This window comes from Sceloporus undulatus, chromosome 2 (genome assembly GCF_019175285.1).
Source record: "Sceloporus undulatus isolate JIND9_A2432 ecotype Alabama chromosome 2, SceUnd_v1.1, whole genome shotgun sequence".
Lineage (NCBI taxonomy): Eukaryota > Metazoa > Chordata > Lepidosauria > Squamata > Phrynosomatidae > Sceloporus > Sceloporus undulatus.
The window spans coordinates 102,931,564-102,952,536 of NC_056523.1; the positions used below are offsets into that span (position 1 = coordinate 102,931,564).

Sequence of the window (20,973 nt, forward strand, 5' to 3'; positions counted from 1 at the left end):
TCCAAATCAAGAGATCCTGCATTTCAATAACAAATGGACTTTCCCTTACCCAAAATATGTGTTGTATTGCTACCATAACGGTAAAGTTAAAGGATTCCCCTTTGACAAGGTTGTCAAGTCGTGTCCGACTGTAGGGGGAGGTGCTCATCTTCATTACTAAGCCAAAGAGCCCGTATTACCAAAGACTACTCTGTGGGTCATGTGGAGACATGACTGCACAGACTGCTGTTACCTTCCTACCAAAGTGGTATTTATTTATCTACTTGCACTTTTACATGCTTTTGAACTTCTAGATTGGCAGAAGCTGGGACTAGTGATGGGAGCTCACCCCATTATCAATCACTTGGGCCTTCAACTGCCAACCTGCTGATCTTGCAGTCGACAAACTCAGCGTCTTAAGCAATACTGAACTGAACCCGTGCTGAAAGAAATACAAGATAACTGGCCTGCTATTCCCAGTCCTAAGTGTCATGCCTGAAAAATGAAGAAGCACAAGAGCTTGAAGGCTCTGATATTGCCACACACAGAGAAGCCCACAGAAGTTATTCACCAAGAGAAAAAAAATCATTAGACAGAACAGTCCATTTATCTATTGTACACACACAGTCATTATTTTAACATTCAGATACTATGGAATTTTTTTATCATTGACAGTTTCCCAATCAAGCACTAACCAGGACTAACCCTGCTTTCCTTCCAATATCAGATGCAATCTGGTGCCTTATTTACCTTTTAGCTCCCACAAATAAGGAAAAAACAATTAAACTAAACTGAATATTTAACATCTTGCAAACTTTTTCTTCAAACAAACTTCCAATATCAAGGGCACTATGTATTTTTAGAAGTAAAATGTAAGTGATCTGCAGAAATTTTCCTCTGAAAAGCAAAATTAAAGGGGATACAAGTCTGCTTTTGCAAAGTCTGTTCAGTTGTACCTCTCCGGCTATACAATCCAAATTTAGGCATTGAAAATGCATTAGTTGAACTAAGTCCAACTAATTTCTACACAGGTTACTCTGTAATATTTTCAGGACTGTTTATTTTTCAGTGGTGTATATCCTGAAGTACAAATCTCTGTGCTAAATACTGAGACAGTATAGCAACCACCTTGGTAGCAAAACAGGAAGATAATACATTAGCCTTGACTGCAATCTATTTGTAGCAGGAGTGCAGAAGCCAAAGGCCTCCAGATGTTGTTGGACTGAACTCCCATTAGCCCTGCCAACTTGGCCAATACCAAGAATGATTAGGGTTACAGTTCAACAATATGTGAAGGATCATGAGTTCTGTATTCACCCTATAGAATTCAATCCAATTTCTAGAGCTGAATAAAACAGGGAAGGTACATAGGTGAACCAACAGTCACCTAACACACCCACACCTATACCCCAAGAAAGAACTAACAGACTTTTGAACTAAGAACACCATTCTGACATTTAGTAACTCTGTCCTCAAGAAAACTTCCATAAGCACAAATAACACACCCAGGGGGAAAGGTATGTGTTGCAAGCTATCTAAAGTTTTGTGCCAAGGGAATGGAGGGATACAAACTGAATAAATAATAAATAAATATTTCTAAAGGGGGCACAGTAATTGCAACAAGTAACATTAACCGTAATGTTAAAAAAGGAAGGTGCAGTTACTTTCTCAGCATCTTACCCCTTCGTTTTTTTCGCTTTTCTCCATCTTCACCAATCTCCCCATCATCCTCATCTTCCTCCTCTTCAGAGCCGCTGGTCTCTGAGCCAGAAATCTCTTCCCCTGAAGTATTATTGTGTTTACTTAACAGTCTTATCCAAAAAACAAACAAACAAACAAAAATCCAGACACTTTTCAACAAAAGCTAACCTATGGAATTTTAAATTATCTTTATGGGGCCTAACAGACTTTGTTATGTTCAAAGCTTGGAAAAGTTTCTTCTTCTGCCTATAAATACCAGAATTCCCTGGACACAAAGACCACCATAATGACCAGGGGATACTAGAAGGTGTGATCCAAAATAAAATTTTGGGCAATGTACCCTGACAGACAGAAGGTTTCTAAACCAGGTGGCATAAAAGACTAACAAGGAAAGTCTGGTACTAATTATTATTCATGTACCTTAAGGTGAATAATGCAAATATTTCCTGCTCTTACAAATTGCATATTGAGTTAACTCATTATGTATCATACATACATACAGTACATCAAATCTAGTTTGCTTTAGTTTACATTAACTGTAAGCAAGTCTAAAGTAAGTAAGAAGACAAGTTGAGATTTGCAATCCAGTACGAGCTGCAAGTACCATTGTGTGGCCAGATGTAATCTTTTATGGAAAGCTGTTAAATTCTCATCTGAAGATGAGAACAAGTCCAGTAGAGAGACAGAGTACATTAAAACACTCTCCTCAGTTATAAAGCACAAGGATGACACTATCTTACAGCCTAACCCACCTCACAAGAATGTTCTGACGATTAAAGGTACCACCCTGAGCGCCTGCAAGGGGAGCAGGACAAAAACATTCAAGAAAATTATTTCACAATCATAATTCCTCTTTCTATGGAGAACCTTGTGAGTCACCTTGGGTCCTTTCTGGGAGAAAAGTGGCATAGAAATAAAATAAACTTTGAAAATATTATCAGTGCTGATAGCTGTTTTCACTACCTATTTGTAGCACTCAAGAAACTCAGCAGGTTACCTTCCTCCAGCTTTTTCTTAAGCTCTTCTATTTCTTTCTGAAATTGGCGAAGTAAGGCATCCTTTGGATCTTCATTAATTCTAGCTTTATTCTTGATGTTCTTGGCACGGTTAGCATATCGCAGAGTGCTGATAGTCTCATCATAATTATAGTCTGCTGGGCCAATGTTTGCACACTAAGCCAAAAGATCAAGTTATATAGTTAAGGATTTATAATAAGGAGAAATCAAACAAACTTCAATTTAGGACAAACCAGGGACAGTCCAATGTCCAGCTGTGAAAAGCCCTCCCTTTGTAGAGCTGATACAAATTGTGAACTCATTTCAGTGCCAAGTTAAAACTTGGTTATTCAAACAAGTTGTCAAATTTCACTGATCTCTGCTTGGTCAAATGGTCTGTGGGTGTGATGTGTCTTAAATGTTCAAACTACTATTATTATTTTTAAGCTGTTCTATTGACTGTAACCTGCCCTGGAATTTTGGCAATAAGAGAGGATATACCTATTCAAATCATATAAAAAAAATATTGTGGTCACAGTTACGGTAAAACTATATATCAAATCTAGTCATAAGCAGCTCATCCAAGGTTTGAGTGGAGTCCTCTCCCATGACAAATCCATGCCTCGCTACTGAATCCAACTGTTTCCTACATGTGACCAGAATATGTGGGCTCTAGAACTGAGAATGAGACTGCCTTGTAAACCCCATTCCAGAACAAAAAACTGGTCATTGCTACATTTAGGCATCAATCTCCTCTCCAACAAACATGTGATGAGCAGTTTAGACATCTACTTCCACTATCCTCTGTTCACAGAACATCCACACCAAAGCCAAGACCACTGATGCTCTTGTAGAGTTTCTTCTCCAACACAGAAGTCTTTTGTCTGCTTGGTCTTTTATATTCCTTGATTTTCAAAAAGAAACCTATATCTTACAAGTCTGTCTCATCAGATTGCAGTCATATTGTTTAATGTAACAGATAACAGGAAGAAGAGTACAAATCCTTTATAGAAATAGTGAACGTGTTCTCTAAGAGCAGAACCTTATGTAATGAAACAGAAAAGGCAGGTATAGAAAAATGTCAGTTCACCTTCCTGGACAGTTCTTTTAAAGTTTGAACTAAAACTTCCAGTTTGGAAGCATATTATGTAAGAAAAAAAGCTCTTCCATAAAGTTATCTGTTTTGTCAGTGTGTGTTTCACTACTCACTAAAGAAGTTTGTAATCATATAAAGGGAATGTTAGCATAAAAATGTGCAAAAATAGGCTAATAATATTCTTTTACAGTCCACCCTCCATATCCACAGATTCAGCATTCACAGAATCAACCAACCATGGTTCAAACATATTCACAGACGAACACAAAAATTCAAAAAAGAAAACCTTGTATTTGCTACTTTATATAAGGGATGCCATTTTACTATGCCATTGTATATAATGGGACTTGTACATCCATAGAATCATAGAGTTGGAAGAGACCACAAGGGCCATCCAGTCCAACCCCCTGCCATGCAGGAAATCACAATCAAAGCATCCCTGACAGATGGCCATCCAGCCTCTGTTTGAAGACCTCTAAGAAAGGAGACTCCACTACACTCCAAGATCCACAGATTCTGGTATCCATGGGAGCTCCTGGAACCAACCCCTTCAGAAACGGAGGGATCTACTGTATTATAGCAATTTTTCTGCTGAATTTTACTTTTGTGACCAAAAGGAGGGAGGGACATCATACATTTCCCCCACCTCCCTTTACAATGCACATCTTCCAAATGATATCCCATATGTGCTATTCTGTTGGATAAGATAAATTATCTGATGCTTGCTCAGCTATGAAGATCACTGTGAAGCAATGAAGATGGCACTTTAGACTAGTTACTATCTGTCAGCCTAACCCACTTTACAGAGTTACTATGGGGGCAAAATGGAGAGGTGTTACAGTATAAGTAATCCTGAACAGGGATGGCAATGATATTCATCATAAAAAAGTAACAGGAATAGTAGCATACTGAATATACTCATGTATATAAGTCTAGACATTTAGGTCAAAAAATTGACCCCAAAAAACTGAGTTGGCTTATCCATAGGTCAGTGTAGGTACTGGACTTTAACTCTCATTAAAAAAAGGGAATCATCCCCTGGTAAAAGGCAAGAGTGTAATTTGTCCTGGAAGCACTGACACCCTTCTATTCTCTCATCCATCCAGACTTTAGTGTGAACCCAAACAGTTATGCCTGCTGGAATTTTCTAAGTTCCTTGGCATTGTTTTCCTTTGCTTCATCCTTCAAATGCTTTGCTTTGTGCTTCTAAGTTTTACCCTCGACTTATCCACCAGTCATATCAAAATCCATAATTTTGGTCTCAAAACACACCTTTGACTTATACATGAGGTCAACTTATATTCAAGTATATACGGTATATTACATCAAGTAATTCTGCTGTCTAGAACCCCTTGGCAGCTATGAGATTGCACATGGCTCTCTCATTATTACCATCATAGTCTTTGAGTTGCCCCCAAGAGAATCTTGTAGCAGTCTAGTGAGCTTGGAGTTACGGTAAGGCACATGAGTGCTCTTTCCATCCACCAGTGCAGAAATCACATTCCCAAGAGTAGAGAGAGAAAGGTTGATTTTTGTAGCTTCTTTCAGTCGTTGCCCAGTGGCTCCAGTTTTTGCTTGCCTTTCTGATCCCTTGTGGTGGGGGGAAGAAGAGAGGAAGAGAATTAGAAAGGCTGAAAGATACCAAACACAACACATAATGAAGGACAGTGCAAAAGGGACAGAGACAGTTTCTTGCTTCCATTAAAGAAGGGATACACCTTGATTAATTCAGAAGCTAACAGTGGTGCCAGAACCTACAACTCTGGGAAAGATTCCTTCTGCAAGGAATCTAGCATTTTAAAAAATGGCTCTACAGCAGGGGTGGAGAAAGTGTGGACTGCAAGCAACAGGAGTCCTGCGGATTTCACTTCTGGGGACTCTGAAGCCCACTGCCAGTTCCCAAGTTCCCCCTTTTTAACTTTTGGTTTGACTTATGGGAGATTTGTATCCCATATTCACACACTAGCCACTCCAAACATGTGAAAATGAACACCAATACTAAGCTCCATACCCAAGGCTTTGAAATCTCCCAACTCTAGACCTTGCTTCATTGTCTACAATATCACTGCTGATTGTGTGGAGAGCTGACAGAAATGGGCCAGCCAGGGACAGTTAGGGATAGAGTCCAAAAAGTGAGGGGCTCCCTATCGGTACACATCCAGAACTCTGAGAGAGAGAGTTGCTGGAGTGGGATATCCTGTGGAACTTAGTTAGCCTGGTTGGCTAATGTAGAGATAAGTTTGAGAAGGGAACATAATACAAAGATTGTGCGAATTTTAAGTAAAAATAACTAATTTGCTCTAGAGTGAGTATAAAAGAAACCATAACAGTAACAAGTGTATAGAACAGTTCAATACGTAAAACATTGTTAAACTGTTTAAATAAAGATTTTGTTGTTCAAGAAAGACTCGTATGGAACCTGAATGTTTACCACACTGCTAACAATTCAAAACATATTTTTGGGTTAAAGTGACAGTCACAAAGAGGTGGCAGGATCACAAGTCAAATAGAATAGTGAATACAAATAAAACATCTTGACATAATTTAGTGACAGCAGTGGGAGGAAAAGGCCCAGGGTGCTGTCAACCAAAAAGAACAGTGTTTAGAAATAAAAAGTTGTGAGGTGTACTTAAGAGTGTGCTTAAACACTGGTGTGAGAGGGTTCTGAGTTCGAGTTACCAGAAACCCAAAATTTGATCTGAACTAGAAAGAAAAAATTCAGAGGTTTAAAACATAGGTGTTGGTGTCAAGGGAGTGATCTCTGAGGTAACTGTGAAAGTTAATTTGTAAGAGATCACTCCGAAACTGACCACGCTGGAGAGAAATATTAAGACTAGCCCCTGAGGTAAATTGCTGAGGTAATTGTAGGGGACTAGAGAAGAACAGCGCTATATAAATAAAGATTAATAATAATAATAACAGAGATAAAGCAACAGAGTGACAGTGGGTAAAGCCATTACATGTGTAAAAGTATTAAAGCAAGAGCACACTGAGGAAAAACATTTTAGAAAAGTGATTTCTGAGGTTAAAGTTTGGTGTAAAGTAAGAAATCACTAAGTTGCCATTAAGAACCAAGGGTCACCTTAATAAACAGCTGAATCGCCAAGAGTATTTCCTGAGGTAAAAAGTTTAGGTAATTGTAGGGGAATAGTATAAAAATGCCTCCTAAGAAAGTCAAATGTCCATCAGTACCATGGATAATGAGTGAAGAGGTGGTTAGTATAGAAATGATGGCTAGCCTTGACACTTCCATTTCTGAATCTCAGGAGAGCATAGAAAATCAAGAGGGAAATTGAAAGAGCCAGAATTGAAAGAGAAAAAGAACTCGAAATGGAGAAAATTGAAAGAGATAAAGAAAAAGAATTAGAATTAACCAGGCTTAAAAATGAGCAAAGCAAAAAAGAAATAGAATTTCAAATTAGGATGAAAAACATAGAAAATGAATTCCCTCAGACTCAAATGGTTGCTGAGGTAAATGGGTTGCCTCAGATTGATATAAAAGGACTCTCAAGATTTTATAAAGGAGATAGCAGTGATTCCTTCAGAAGTTTTGAGAGAACTTGTAAAGAATTAAAGATAAAGGATAAGAGAGAGTCAAGAAAACCAAAATGTCAGGAAAAAATAAAAGGAAAACAGTGGCAGCATGAGAGGGAAGTAAGAAAAAAATAATATGAAGAACTGCTAAGACAAATGCAGCTTGAGAGACAGTTGAAGAAACTGAAGCCTAGCCGAGATTTATTTTAAAAAGAATATGAAGAAAAGATAACAGAAATTAAAACACAATATGGCAATAAAAAAAACTCCCTGAAAACTGGGAAGCCTTAAATTAAAGATGTGGTGAAGGGAAAGATACTAAACCCTGGCACCATGACAAAAATAAAGCTGAGAGGAAAAATTGGGGGGCTGACAGAATGAGGTACCTAAGAAAAACAACTGGTCTAAAGAATGTCATCCAAACAGAAAAAACTATTGACAATAAGATCTGTTATAAATGTGGAAGGAAAGAACACCTTCAGATGGATTGTACTGAACAAAATGTCAAAGAAAAGGAAGACATTTGTAAGGTAGCATATTATGTGGAAAAACTGTCACCAAAAGAGAGAAACTTCACTCATAGCCAGAGGCCTGAAAACCAGGTTGCTACTGAAACAAAAGACAGTAACAAAAAAACAGAGCGTCAAATAAAATAGTGACCTAAAGAAAATATGAAAAAGGGTTGTGACAATTGCTGTTTTGGCCAAAGGATAATATAATCCCATGCGTCATCTGGGGTGTGCACATGGACTGTGGAGGTTTCAGGACATCCACCAATAAAAGACAAATAAATTATTGAACAGTTATTAACAATTAATTAAGATTAACAAGGCAGTAGGCAATTATGGGGCAGTGTTGAATGATATAATGTACAGGTACGATAATATTAATCTGGGAAAGCTGCTAAAAAGAGATATGTTTGAATGCGTTTTAAAGTATATACAGAGACTAGTGATTAATCAAAAATCTATCCAGCAGGCTTCCTTAATGTTGGCGGAATGCAGAATAGAGAGGTCTCTGAGGGTAACTGCAAAAGCCAGGCTAGTTTGAGCATGGCTAAGTAGGTTTTCATTAGTGTAGAGGCAGATTAGATGGGAGAAGGACAACGTAGAGCCTGACTGAAAACAGAATGGTATTAATATGGCAGTCTGCATCCGAAGGACTAACCAGGACGTTACCGGTCTTCGACTTACAAAATGCAGACAAATGTATTAAGGTGTTTGCATGGACTCAATCGAAAATGGGTTTTGGCAATTGACAGTAGAGGAATGGGCCCATTCGTTGGCCTTATGACACCCATAAGGGCGGGGACTGACATGTGGCAGGCACACTGGAAGCAACATTAGTGCCTGTGGCCTTTTGAGGCAGGGAGAGTAATGCTCATGTTTGGGGTGCGCAATTTCTTGATGGATTGGCATGGTTTTAGGGCACGGGAACCTCAATTGCTGGGCTTTGTGGGGCTGTGCTAGGAAGGTGGGTCTACATCCTCTCCATTAACACATAACTTTAGGCAACTCGAACCGTGTAATGTTGGAATAAAGTCAATGAAATCAGTTTTGCATAGTTATGTGCATGAACTGTGGCATAGGACTGTGTTGTAAATGAACAAATTGAACATGTTTAAAATGAACCCTAGGCATTGATTGCTCCGGCAAAGCTAAGAGCACAAGTGCGGCTGTGCGAAGTAACTTTTTCGATCCCAAAATTGTATTCAGTGAAAGAGAAATGCAGCAAATCCTAAGGGTGCAGAAATGTATAGCTTGAGTTCAGTGGAGCTTGCTCCCCAGTAAGTGGTGAAACAGAATTGCGCCTGAAGCTTGTGAAATCAATTTGGACATAAAAGTGCTTAACTCGGATTTAGTAGCAGCAAAGTGTGCGGCTATTCTTGCTGAAAAGGGCTAATGGACACCACCCGTCTGTCGTTCTCTATTTTTAAAAAAACTCAGCTTACTACAGTGTCAGCAATTTTTGATCCTTTAGGCATTTTAATCTTACTGAAAAAACAAACAAAAATGAAATACATTTTATGAAACAAAGTTACAAATTCACACCACTGCAAAAGATATGTCGCATCATATTCTGTGATCGATAAGGCATCCAGAGTTAATGTTCTATCTCATGGTAGTAGTCACGGTGTGCTATAATAATTAGTAATACAACAAAGCATTTTAAACAAAATTCTGGTGCAGTTTAGCAACAGAGAAATGTCACATGGTGTAAATATGATAAATAGTCCCAAATATATTGCCTGACAATAGCGAGCAAGGTGGGAGTGAGAGCTAATGTGTGGTAGATCTTGTTATTTCTTTTGACTGACTTTTCAAAATTTCATAGAGTACAGAGGAACTGATACACGCTGAGGTTATCTGTAAGTTGCTAGGCTTATGTTGCCCTGGCTAGACTTTTTAAAGGTCCATCCTTAAGCTCAAAAATGAACATTTAAAATTCCCCTAAGAAAATTTTGGAATTCAGCTCCCAGAGCCCTCACCTAGTTGGGCAATAGTCCTGGGATTCTGGGGGTGTAGTCCAAAATCTCTAAAGAGCACAGTTGGGGGCCACTGATGCGAGAAGGCCTATGGACGTGGCTGGTTTCTTTGTACAAGATTGCAGTCTTATGGTACATCCGTAATTGCAGGATCAGTTTACCTTTGGTATTATTTGCCATCCGGGTGCAACTTGAATGGGGAGGGATGTTGTTGCATTTATGAGATACGGTACGCAGTCACACTCTCTCAGCCTCAGTGGGAAGGTAATGGCAATCTAAACAAAATCATGCCAAACACCCCTTATACGTTTCCCTTCGGGTTGCCCATAAGTCAGAAGAAACGCTTGGAGGCACACAACAGCTAGCAGCACGAAACAACAACAACCACAAACTGGGAAAGTAGATGCAATAAAATGTAAAGATCAACTGGCAGAGGGCGAGAATATGGAATTTGGGAGTGACTGGTGATTGGCTTGAGCGTTTGATAGGTTTTTATAGAAGACAGGTTAAAGACAGTGGGTTGTCAGAGTAAGGCTGACACTACCCAACGCAATTAATGCAGTTTGACACCGCTTTAACTGCCACGGCTCAGTGCTATGGACGCTCTGGGATGATACCTTTTCTGGACATTCTTGTTGTCATAGACTTCTGCTGCCATGACAAATCACAAACCAAGGATTCATATAGGATGCAGCCATGGCAGGAAAGCTTGTTCAAACTGCATTTATTCTGCAGTGCAGGTGCAGCCACTGTATAGCGCAAGTGGTCCCTAACTGTGCCCCGCTTAAGAGATTTTGGACTCATCTCCAGAGCCTCAGCCCGATGTACAATGGTCGGGATTGGTGGGAGCTGACGTCCAACATCTTTAAGGGCACCGTTTTGGGGAGCCACTGGTATAGAGGCACAGTGTGCCATCTACACTGTAGAAATAAACGCAGCTCCACACACTTCAACGCCTGGCCCCATCTTACATAAAGCTTGGGTTTGTAATTTTTGTGAGAGGCACCATGTCTTTTGCCCCGAAAAGCTACACGACCTTGTAAACACCTACAGATCCTAGATTCCACAGGGACTGGACATAAAGCACTGAAATGGTGGTCCAAACTGCATCATTGGCTGCCACCCCCTGGGAAATAGCTGCCAAACCGGGTCTTTCTCCCGGCGGATGCAGCCATTGTGCAGCTTCCCCCTCAGACTGGAACACTTTGACGACTACCCTCTTCCTAGTTTCTCCTTAACGCAGTGTGTAGTAACCAAACCGTGCCCTTTTGGATTTTGGACTTCAGCTCCCAGAATCCCAGGACATTGGCCAACGCGGCTGAGGCTTTGGGAGCTGAAGATCCAAAACCTTTTAAAGGCCGTTCCTTCCGCCTCCATTTACAAAGCGCCTCTCCTCTCTCCGCCCATTGGCTGCCCCGCCTCACACCATATAGCCCGCGGAAGACCGGCCGGAGCGGCTGCCCATTGGCGGAGTGCCTCTGCATGACCAGGCCGGACGAAGGTGAGGGTGTCTCCGAGCCAATCCCGCGCTAGGCGCCCTGGCCCCGCCATTGTCCACAATAGTAATCCAAGCCCGGCGGGTGCCTTAGCTCGGAGGGCGCCGAGCAGGGCGAAGGAGCCTACTCTCTCTCTCGGCTTCTTTGGGCCCGCAGCCAAGCATGAGGCGGTGAGCCACAGAGCAGGCAGGGGGGCTACCTCCCTCCCGCTGCCTTTATCAGCCGCCTCGCTTCCGCTCCATCCGCCGCGCCGCCCCGCGCGGGCTGGTTGCTAGGGCAGGCGTGCCCAGGGAGGGAGGGAATGATGGGCGGTGGTGGCTAGGGGCCTACCGCTCTTCCAGAAGGGAGCCACCGCTCACACCTTGTTTGCTCTATCATTGCCTATCTCATCCACTATTATCTATCAATCTCTCTATCTACACATGCTTGTCATCTATCTGTCAGAGATGTATCGTCTATTACTGTCATCTATTATATAATAGCTATATCCTCAGTCTGTCATCTATGCTGCTATCTATTTATCTGATTAGTGTTATCGTATACTGTCTATCTATCTGTTATTAGTGCTTATCTATCATCGATCAGATATGTCATCTGTCTATCATCCATTTTTCTTTCTTTCAGGTGAGTTCAAAGGTGCGACAAGATCTCTCTATTGCTGATTCTACAATAACACAGCTAGAGCTTTGAATTCTATTTATCACATGTCATCTATCATTGTGTATTATCATCTGATTATCTATCCATCTGCCACCTATCTCTGCCATCTACTTATATCTATCATCTATCAGATATGACTCTATTATATGTCTATAGTCTATTATCTATTTATCATGTGTCATCTATCATGTATTGTATGTTCCATTGTATTTTTATATTGATTGTATACTGAATTTCTGTAACTGCTATGATTATGTGGAAATAGCGGTTTATAAATAAAACATATATTATTATTATTATTTATCATGGTCGTTATCTGTCATGTTATCTATAATATATCTATAACTGATCTATCTCTTTTAGATAGATGAATAATAGATGATAGATGATAGATAGGATATACACTATCTAATTTGCCACACTATCTATCATGCATCTGTCGTATTTGGTATGTTATCATATCGTCATTATCTTTATCCGCTCCCTATTCTATATGTCTCTTCATATCTATCAGATATGTGCATCTATCATGTATTTCATATGTCCTTGTCAATAATGTGGATTGATTTTATCAATATCATCTATCAGATTGCTGTCGCTCATCTGGTCTAGTGCATCTTGCTAGTCAGATGTCAGTGTCTCATGGTTATCATCTGTCGTTATCTATCACCTATCAACTCTAGCTATCTGCCACCTATCTATCTGTCAGCTATTTGTATCGTATCCCCTACACAAGTGTTATCTATCATTCTGTCCTTATCTTTATCTATCATCAGATAATAGACAGAGAGAGGGGTGTGTATGTAAGAGAGGAGAGGAAATGATAGATAGATGTAAGATATATCTCTATATGATGATAAAAAACAAATATATATAATGACAAATGATAGATAACAATATCTGTCCACATTATATATTGTATATCATCTCTGTATCATTTCCCTTTCAACACACATACTGTTACACATCTCTCTGTCTCTGAAGAGATGAAATCGTACAGTCCTCGATGATGTTGGACTGCAAACTCCCATCATCCGAGCCAGCATAAGCAGTGGCAAGGGATATGGGTGTTGGCTGTGCATATTTGGAGCTGTTGCAGATTTTCTCCTTGCTACATGATTTAGCAGAGCTCTGAATGCAGGCTTTCAAAGTAAAGTCCCATGGACAGAACAGATCGTTGACCCACCATAAAATCAGGCAATGGTGCATGGGCATCCACTTTGGATTTCTTCATTTTAAGTATTCAGAAGTTTGTCACACTGACCAACTATGTCAGACTAGTTTGTTTTCTGGAATGGGATTCATTAGGCCTGGCTTAATGTTTGTTTTGTTTCATTTTGTTTTTGCACATTGTAAATGTCAGTGGAGTATAATTCCAGAAATACCTTTTTAGTTTAAAAAGTTGTTTTAATCTGTTTTGTAGTCATCTTGAGACATACTTTCACAGTCTTCCCACCACGGTGGCGTAAAATAAAACTATGCAAAAGCACATCAATGTAAACAATTTTTAATAAAACCAGTGCATGAATACAGTTTCAAAGAACCTATTCTAAATCCATGTTTAGTCCCTTAAATCAATGAGAACATGGTAGTCCAATATTACATGCATTGGAGATTCATTGGGTCTACTCTAGTTGAGATGAACAGCTAGATTTAGGCCACTGTTGGCTAAAAAGAGATATTTGTAATGAAAAGCCAAAGAAGCAGATAAATTTTAAAGTCTTTGTAAAGCAGCCACAGATGTATCTGGAATGGGAAGAAACATCCTCTCCCTCCTTCATATTGTACTGAGTAGCCTGAAGCAATCTTCTCTTACCTGGGGAAAAAGATGACTCATTTGTCATTTCTTCTTCAAAATGGGCAGAGATGTTCAAAGTTGTGGGATTGCCTGGTCCGCTTGGCTGCATCCACACTGGCAGAAATAGTCCCAGTTTGACGCCACGTTAACTGCCATGGCTCAAAGCTATGGGAAATCTGGGAAGTGTAGTTTTGCTGTGACCAGAGCTCTGCTACACTTCCCGATTTCCATAGCCTTGGCCAAGCAGTTGAAGTGGCATCAAACTGGATTATTGTGCATTGCGGAGCAGGCCAGAGAAACCAGGGCAATCCCACAACTTCTGCCAGGTTTCGAGAGAAGAATATACAAATGATGCAGCCCGTGTTACTAGTTAGTGGTGTTGTGTGCTAGGGGGCAATGTCTCATCTGCCCAAAGAGTGGGACATCCCTGTTAAAATATTAGCCTTGGTCATTATTTGCATGAAATATGATCCCTCTTTTTGAGGCAGTACTGGAATATTTTCACTGATACTGTATTTGAACTATTGCTGCTGCTGTTGTTATCTTTATTATATACCTACTTTTTCAAATTGAGATCAGCACAGTTTACAGATTAAATGATTACAGTGTAGTTGAATATAACAGTAAAACTCTCTGAATAAAATACAAAGTCTTCACTGCCCATCGGAGGAGACAAGGTGGGGAAGGCAGTTCTAGCCTATCTAGGGCGGGCGTTCAAAGCCTAGGGGCAGTCTACAGAGAAGGCACTTTCTGATGTTCCCACCAGCCGTCTCTGTGAATGGGGAGTAAGGCTGAAAGATGATTCCTGTGGACTTTTACCAATGGTGCATCAGTTTAATAATAAAAGAAATAATATCATTAATTATTTGTGCTGTTGTTTGTCCAGAGCTGACAGAAAGCTAGTTTCCACAAAAACTACAATCTCAGAATTCCATAGCTTTGAGCCACAGCAAATAAAGCGGTGTCAAACTGGATTATTTCTGCAGTGCAGATGCAGCCTTAGACTTGAAATAGCAATCAGACCTAAGACACATATATCCAGAGTCATTTTAACACTGAACTGTATTTCTCTTAATCTTGGTCGCTAGCTGTATTGAGGATAGGGGCAGACATTATTTTATATTATAATAGATATATGAGTATATATGAAGCCTTTTATGCCTTCCGTTGTGCTAATTTGTTATAGGCTAGTATGTGTCTCCTCGTACAGTGAACAGTAGACTTTTTTTTCTGCGGTGTTCCACAACACAAGGCTTTTGGGCACTCAGAGTGCTTTTTTGTTTGTTGTTGTTAGGTTCCTATAATGTTGAACAGATGTGTTAGCAATGAAGGATGAAGTGCAAGGTTTGTAGATGAGTGAAATCGTGTGGCAAACAGTAGCAGAGATGAGAAAAGTTTCCAGTACTGGATTGTGCTGGTCTTAAAAACTGTCCATGTAATGCATCGTCTGTAAAAACACAGGGTTGAAGGACTTACAAGACTTCTGTTTCAGCCTATGCATAATTCAGGAAATTGAACATTAACACAAATTTTAAAAAGACTTCTAATTTATACCTCTAAAAGTACATAGCTCTATATATCATGATTACTTCCTCAAAGTTAAACATATCATTTCACCAAATGATTTCTAAGCTCTAAAATCACTAAATGCCACCTAAATATGTAGACAAATTACATCTCCTACAAACGGATTTAGAAATGTGTGGCTTAATATCTGGCTTACACCTCTGGGGTGGAGGACTTCACAGGTCTTCTGTTTCAGCCTCAATGCGTAATTCAGGATATTTGAGCTACATCATGGATTGAGGACATGGACTCCCTATTCTTAAAGGCTTTCGTGGCGAGGGGAGTATATCACACACAAAGAAATTGACTTCATTCTAGATTTGTAGTTAATCATTAGAACATTTTTGTACTTTCAACCAGTATCTGCTCGTGTAATTTAAATTTTTAGGTGCCAATCTGTCAAAAAAAGTTGCAGGGAATAGCGTTTTGACTGTAAAAACAAATATGAAATCATCTCATGGTGATACTTTATAGAGCCAACCTAAAGGCCCCAAATCTCACACTGACATGACAGTGAGGGATTTCCCCAGAAAATACTGCACCTTCGGCGGTAGTGGTTTGAGGCCTCATTCTGAATCCAGGCAAATACAGTTTGTGTGGCGGGAAGCGCTTTGTAACTTCAAATGGAGAAATTAGTGTGGTTGCCTCTGTTATCAGCCTTGTTCTGTCAGCCAACGGCCATAGAGTGGCCTTACTTTTTGTCTACATTGTTGTTGTATCCTCCAAGTCATTTTGACTTATCGTGACCCTTGTTTAGGATTTTTCTTGATGCATTTCTGTCGACGGGGTTATAACATTATCATCCTCTGAGGCTGAGGGAGTGCAACTTGCCCAAGGTCACCCAATGGATTTTTATGCTGGAAATGGGGACTTGAACTTTTGGTCTCCAGTGTCATAGTCCAGTGCCTAAACCAACACTATGTGGCCCTTTGTCTACATACACTTCCTAATATTTCAAAGCATCAACATGTAGACACTGAGCATAGTATCATCACTTTCCTTGCATTTTACCATCCTTCCCTATGATCAACTGTTCAAATTGATTTTTGCATGCCATCCTGAAATCGTCAGGATAGGGGCGGATATAAAATATTGATAAATAAATACATGCTTATGAAGATGTCATAAGTTTTGAAAGCCAGAACTGTTGCATTTTTTTACATTTCCCAATAGAGGTGTCATTGCAGAATGACTTGGATTTGGGTTTTTTTAAAAATCATATCATCATCATCATCATCCTTATTTCTATCTACTGCCTTTCTCTCAAAACTTTAATTGTGCTGGAAACAAACTGGCAATCAGCGGAGCTTTATAACAGGATAGTTATATGGTCCTTATAACCTGTCCAAGTTAACACTGGCTGTAGCTCTTTGTTGCCTGAAGTTTGAACTCTCCTCAGGACAGCTCATCACGATGAGATATAATTAAGGCATAACACTGTGGCCGAGAGCCAGTGTGGCGTAGTGGTTTGAGTGTTGAACCAGGGCTTGATTCCCAGCTCAGCCATGGAAACCCACTGAGATACCATGAGCAAGTCACACCACCACACACACACACACACACCACTCAACCTCAAGGAGGCAATAGCAAACCTTCTCTTAACAATCTTGCCAAGAAAACCCTATGATGGGTTTGTCGTAGGGTCGACATAAGTCCAAAACAACTTGAAGGCACACATACCATGGGGCCAGATCAGGCATCTCAAGGAATGGGTGCAGTTGAACACAGCTTTAAATGTGTAAAAACACTCTGGCCAACGGCAGAGACTTGGGCCTGTGTCAAAGCTGAGTCTAGAATAGACCCAATGACGAATTGTGTTTTCAGGGGGAGTGTAACCCCTCCACTACAAGCTAAATTCCTATTCCCTGATCAGGGCCCGGCTGGAGCACCCAGAGGCCACTCCTTCCAGGCCTTGTGCTTCTTCTGCCCTTTGAAACAATCGTTGTTAATGAAACTTAAAATTACACTGCCTTTTGAGCTTCATCTTATGCTGACTCCTATTCAGTTTTGTTTGCCCTTTCACAGGCCGCTGCCAAACAGGCTTTGTCTGCTTATACTTGTGTTGATTATGAGTTATTGTGTCATGTGCAGGCATTGCATTTCTCTCTGAACTTTATGTTAGTTTTGCCTTAAGATTTGTTTTGTTTATCTATAATCCCAAAAATATTTCATTCTGATTGCTCGATAATAAATAATGTGTGTGGCTATATCAAGTGGTCCTTGGATGAATGGTACATCCAAAATTGTGTGTTTTAAGTGTGATTTGTCAATTCCAAATCACCCTGAAAAAAACCAGCAGTGTACTAGAGTTGATCTTTGGGTGTCCAAATCAAAGTGAACTTGTTTTAAAGGGTGACAAACCACTTGAAAAAATAGCCTTATTGAGTACGAATCGTAACATACCACAATTGTCCATAAAATCTCCTCGAACTTGCTTATAATTAGGCTTAACAAACTCTCACTGCAGGACTCATAATTTTGAAAATGGATTAATGACTTCACATAGCTTTTTTTTAAGTGGGTTTGTGCAATGTAGTTGTAGAACACTTTTATGAGACTGAGGCGGGTTACGGACGCCGCTTGCGGCGGTCTGCGCCGCCGCCTGTCCGTGAGGGAGCTGTAGCAGCCACACGCGCGGCTCCGCATGGAGCAAAAAAGGAGCTCCAAAATGGAGCTCCTTCTTGTGGCGCCTCTATGACGTCGCGCGAGGCGCCGCTGGTGATTCGCGATGTCATAGGCGCGCGACACGTCTGGACGCTATGCGTCCGATACATAACATGGCGGCCCCCATGTGGAAGGGGCGCTGCATGTTGTACGTTATGGAATACGTACTGAGGTTAGGGGAGTGCGGAAGCACCGCCCCGTCCTAAACCCGAATACGTATTCCATACATATATTTTGGCGGTCTGTAACCCGCTCAGTTTTGTTTCTTTGCTGTTTTATGAATTATAACTCATTGTTTTTTTTTGTATAGATCAATAAATCAGAAAAGCCAGACAGGACAGACATTCTGATAATGTCAAGGTGGTTGTTCGCTGCGACCTTCAATGAGCGAGAGAAGACAATGTGTTACAAGATGCAGTAATGTCGATGAAATGCGAGGCACAATTACTGTCCATAAACAGATGACTTCCAATGAACCTCCAGAAGACTTTTACATTTGATACTGTTTTGGACCAGAAAGCAGCAGCTTGATGTTTATAATTTAACTGCAAGGCCAATTATTGTGATTCTGTTTGGAAGGATAATGGTAAGTTGTTGATTTTTGATAGTACAATGATTTTTGTTTACTGTTACCACATTGACTTTGACTTATAGTGACTCTATGAGTGAGAGGCACCCTTTTGTCCACAGCCCTGCTCACATTCTTGCAGACTCAGGGCCATGGATTCTTTGATTGATTCTATCCATCTGTAATGCCGTCTTCACCTTTTCCTACTGCCTTCTACTTTCCAAGCATCATCTTCTTTTTTAGTGAGTCGTGTCTTCTCAGATGTGGCCAAAGTACAACAAACCTAGACAAAGGATATACAAGGATAAGACTGCAAATATTATTTGTAGTACACATTTCTGGTCACTAAGGGCTGAACTAGATGGCCCGGAAGGAGTGAGCTCCAGCTGGCTGCAATCACTTGGGACTGCAGGCAACCAGACAGTGTGGTCCCAGTCTCCAGCAGGAGGATAAAATTGCTCCTTTTGCCTTAGGTGGCCTCGAAGTGGCTTCCTGCTGCTTCAGGGATGTGGTCATCTAAATGCGACACCCTGAAGTGGCTGAAGAAGCCACTCTATTTGGCCTGTCTATTTCGGGCCTAAGCTTTCTCAGTAGGTATTAAAGACAACCTGTATTTCATTCAAAATTCAAAGGTATAGCTGTGTTAGTCTAGAAAAAGTATTCAAAGAGTTCTTATAGCACCTTTGAGATAAATGAAAGAAGAAGCATAAGCTTTGTTAGACTTCAGCCTATTGCTCAGATTCATGCAAAATCTCATAATACCAACTTTTTCTTTCAGTTAATCTCAGGTGCTATGAGATCCTTGCATACTATTGGTCATATCTAGTGTTCTGTGTAATTACAGAACCAAATATTAAAAATTATTATTTTGTGTGTATCTGCTTTGTAATTAAACGTGGGAAATCAACAGCAAAAAGGGATCAAATATAAATTATATTTACATGTTCCTGTAAAAAAACAGCTGATGGACTGGTGTCCTTCCAGTGGTGTTGAAGCCTTTTCAACAGGCCTTTCAGAAATGATGGCTTGTGGTGACAAGGCTCTATTAATGTGTTGCATTGTCTGTATTATTGCATTTTAAGTAATAATTTATTGATTATATTGATCCATAGCTTTTCAGTGATGTGAACTTTATCTGTTTCTCTTCTAAGTTGTAAGTTGCCTTGAGTCCCAGTCTGGGAAAAAGGCAGGGTAAATAAATTAATAGTATGAGAAAAGAATAAATAAAAATATAGATAAACATTCTCTGGTTGGAAATGAACTTTTCTGAGCTTTGCGCTTAACAGAAAAAAAAGAATCTATATTTTTGAAGACCACTTGGGGATGTTAGTTTGTCCAGAGAATGTTTTGCAGGCTCTGCTCTGAACAGAAAAATTCACAACTTTTTCTAGATTTGTTTTATCAGCAAACTCTGATTGTAAACCATGGGAGTTAAGTCCAAACCAAAGGACTTTTTCTGTGTAAAAATAAAGTTCTCAGACTACAGCTTTTAATGAGCTGCTTCCATTAAGCAATACCATTCCACTGGCCATGTCTTTTTGAGTTGATGGGAAAAAGATAAACGAAGGATGAAGGATAGAGAATGATGGCAGGCCGATGTACAGGGTGGGGTAAAAAGGATGAGATCAGAGAAAGAGAGAGAAAAGAGAGATAGGTGAATCAAAAGAGAAAGGAACAGGTGCTCTATAAGAGAAGACAATTTTTGATTTGCTGAGCGAGACTGGTTATTTCACTCTACTTATCCTTATGTAGCTCTCATTGAGATAGAAGGTCTCATACAACAGAGCTACCTGGAATTAGAGTTAAAATGTAAAATGACAAAGAGATTATCTTTGAAGACCAGTAAAAAGTGTTTTCTTTGATAAATAATAGTTTAGAACAGTCTGGAGAGGAAGCATATTGTTTTTGTGTTTATGTTTGTTTGTTTAATACTTGTATGTATGTTTGTTGTAATAAAAGATATTTTAAAAAGAAAGAAAAAAAGGGAACAAATTCCGCCCTAAAGCAAAAAACAGTTAAGAAGAAATACAATCTACAACACACTTTTTTCGAATAATGGTTGACTACGGCTCAATCAAGAAGGAATTGCACTGTGATCTCAATCATTTATGTAGAGTGAAGAAGTGAGAACAGAACTGGAAAATTTACCAACGAGGCTAGGGAAAGCTGTAAAACAGCCCTCTTGTGCTGTATTCAATATCCTCAGACAGCAAACTCATATACCCCATACTGGTCACTGCTCTCCTATTGAGGTCTTGATACATACGTGTGGGTTGAGAATGTTGAGAAAGGGGAAAGGTGGCAGCAGGCAGAGAGCTACAGCAGCATCCAAAGCACCCGCAACAACAGTGGGAAGGGGGTGGGGGGGGGGGGAAGGGGGGGAGAGAAGCCAGACAAAGCAAAATAAAGCTTTTCACAGGTAGTTCTCTTT

At 40.1% G+C, this 20,973-nt stretch overlaps 1 protein-coding gene across 3 annotated transcripts in view; it reads right to left on the bottom strand.

Moving 5' to 3' along the window:
- Positions 1-20,973, bottom strand: part of KIF3A (kinesin family member 3A) — a 67,886-nt gene that overhangs the window by 17,172 nt on the left and 29,741 nt on the right. For all 3 annotated transcript variants that reach the window (XM_042452670.1, XM_042452672.1, XM_042452671.1), the window contains exons 7-9: positions 5,164-5,361; positions 2,678-2,852; positions 1,660-1,761 (exon numbers count right to left, since the gene is read on the bottom strand). In XM_042452670.1, the coding sequence (XP_042308604.1) occupies positions 1,660-1,761; positions 2,678-2,852; positions 5,164-5,361 (475 nt within the window). The remainder of the gene's footprint in view (positions 1-1,659; positions 1,762-2,677; positions 2,853-5,163; positions 5,362-20,973) is intronic.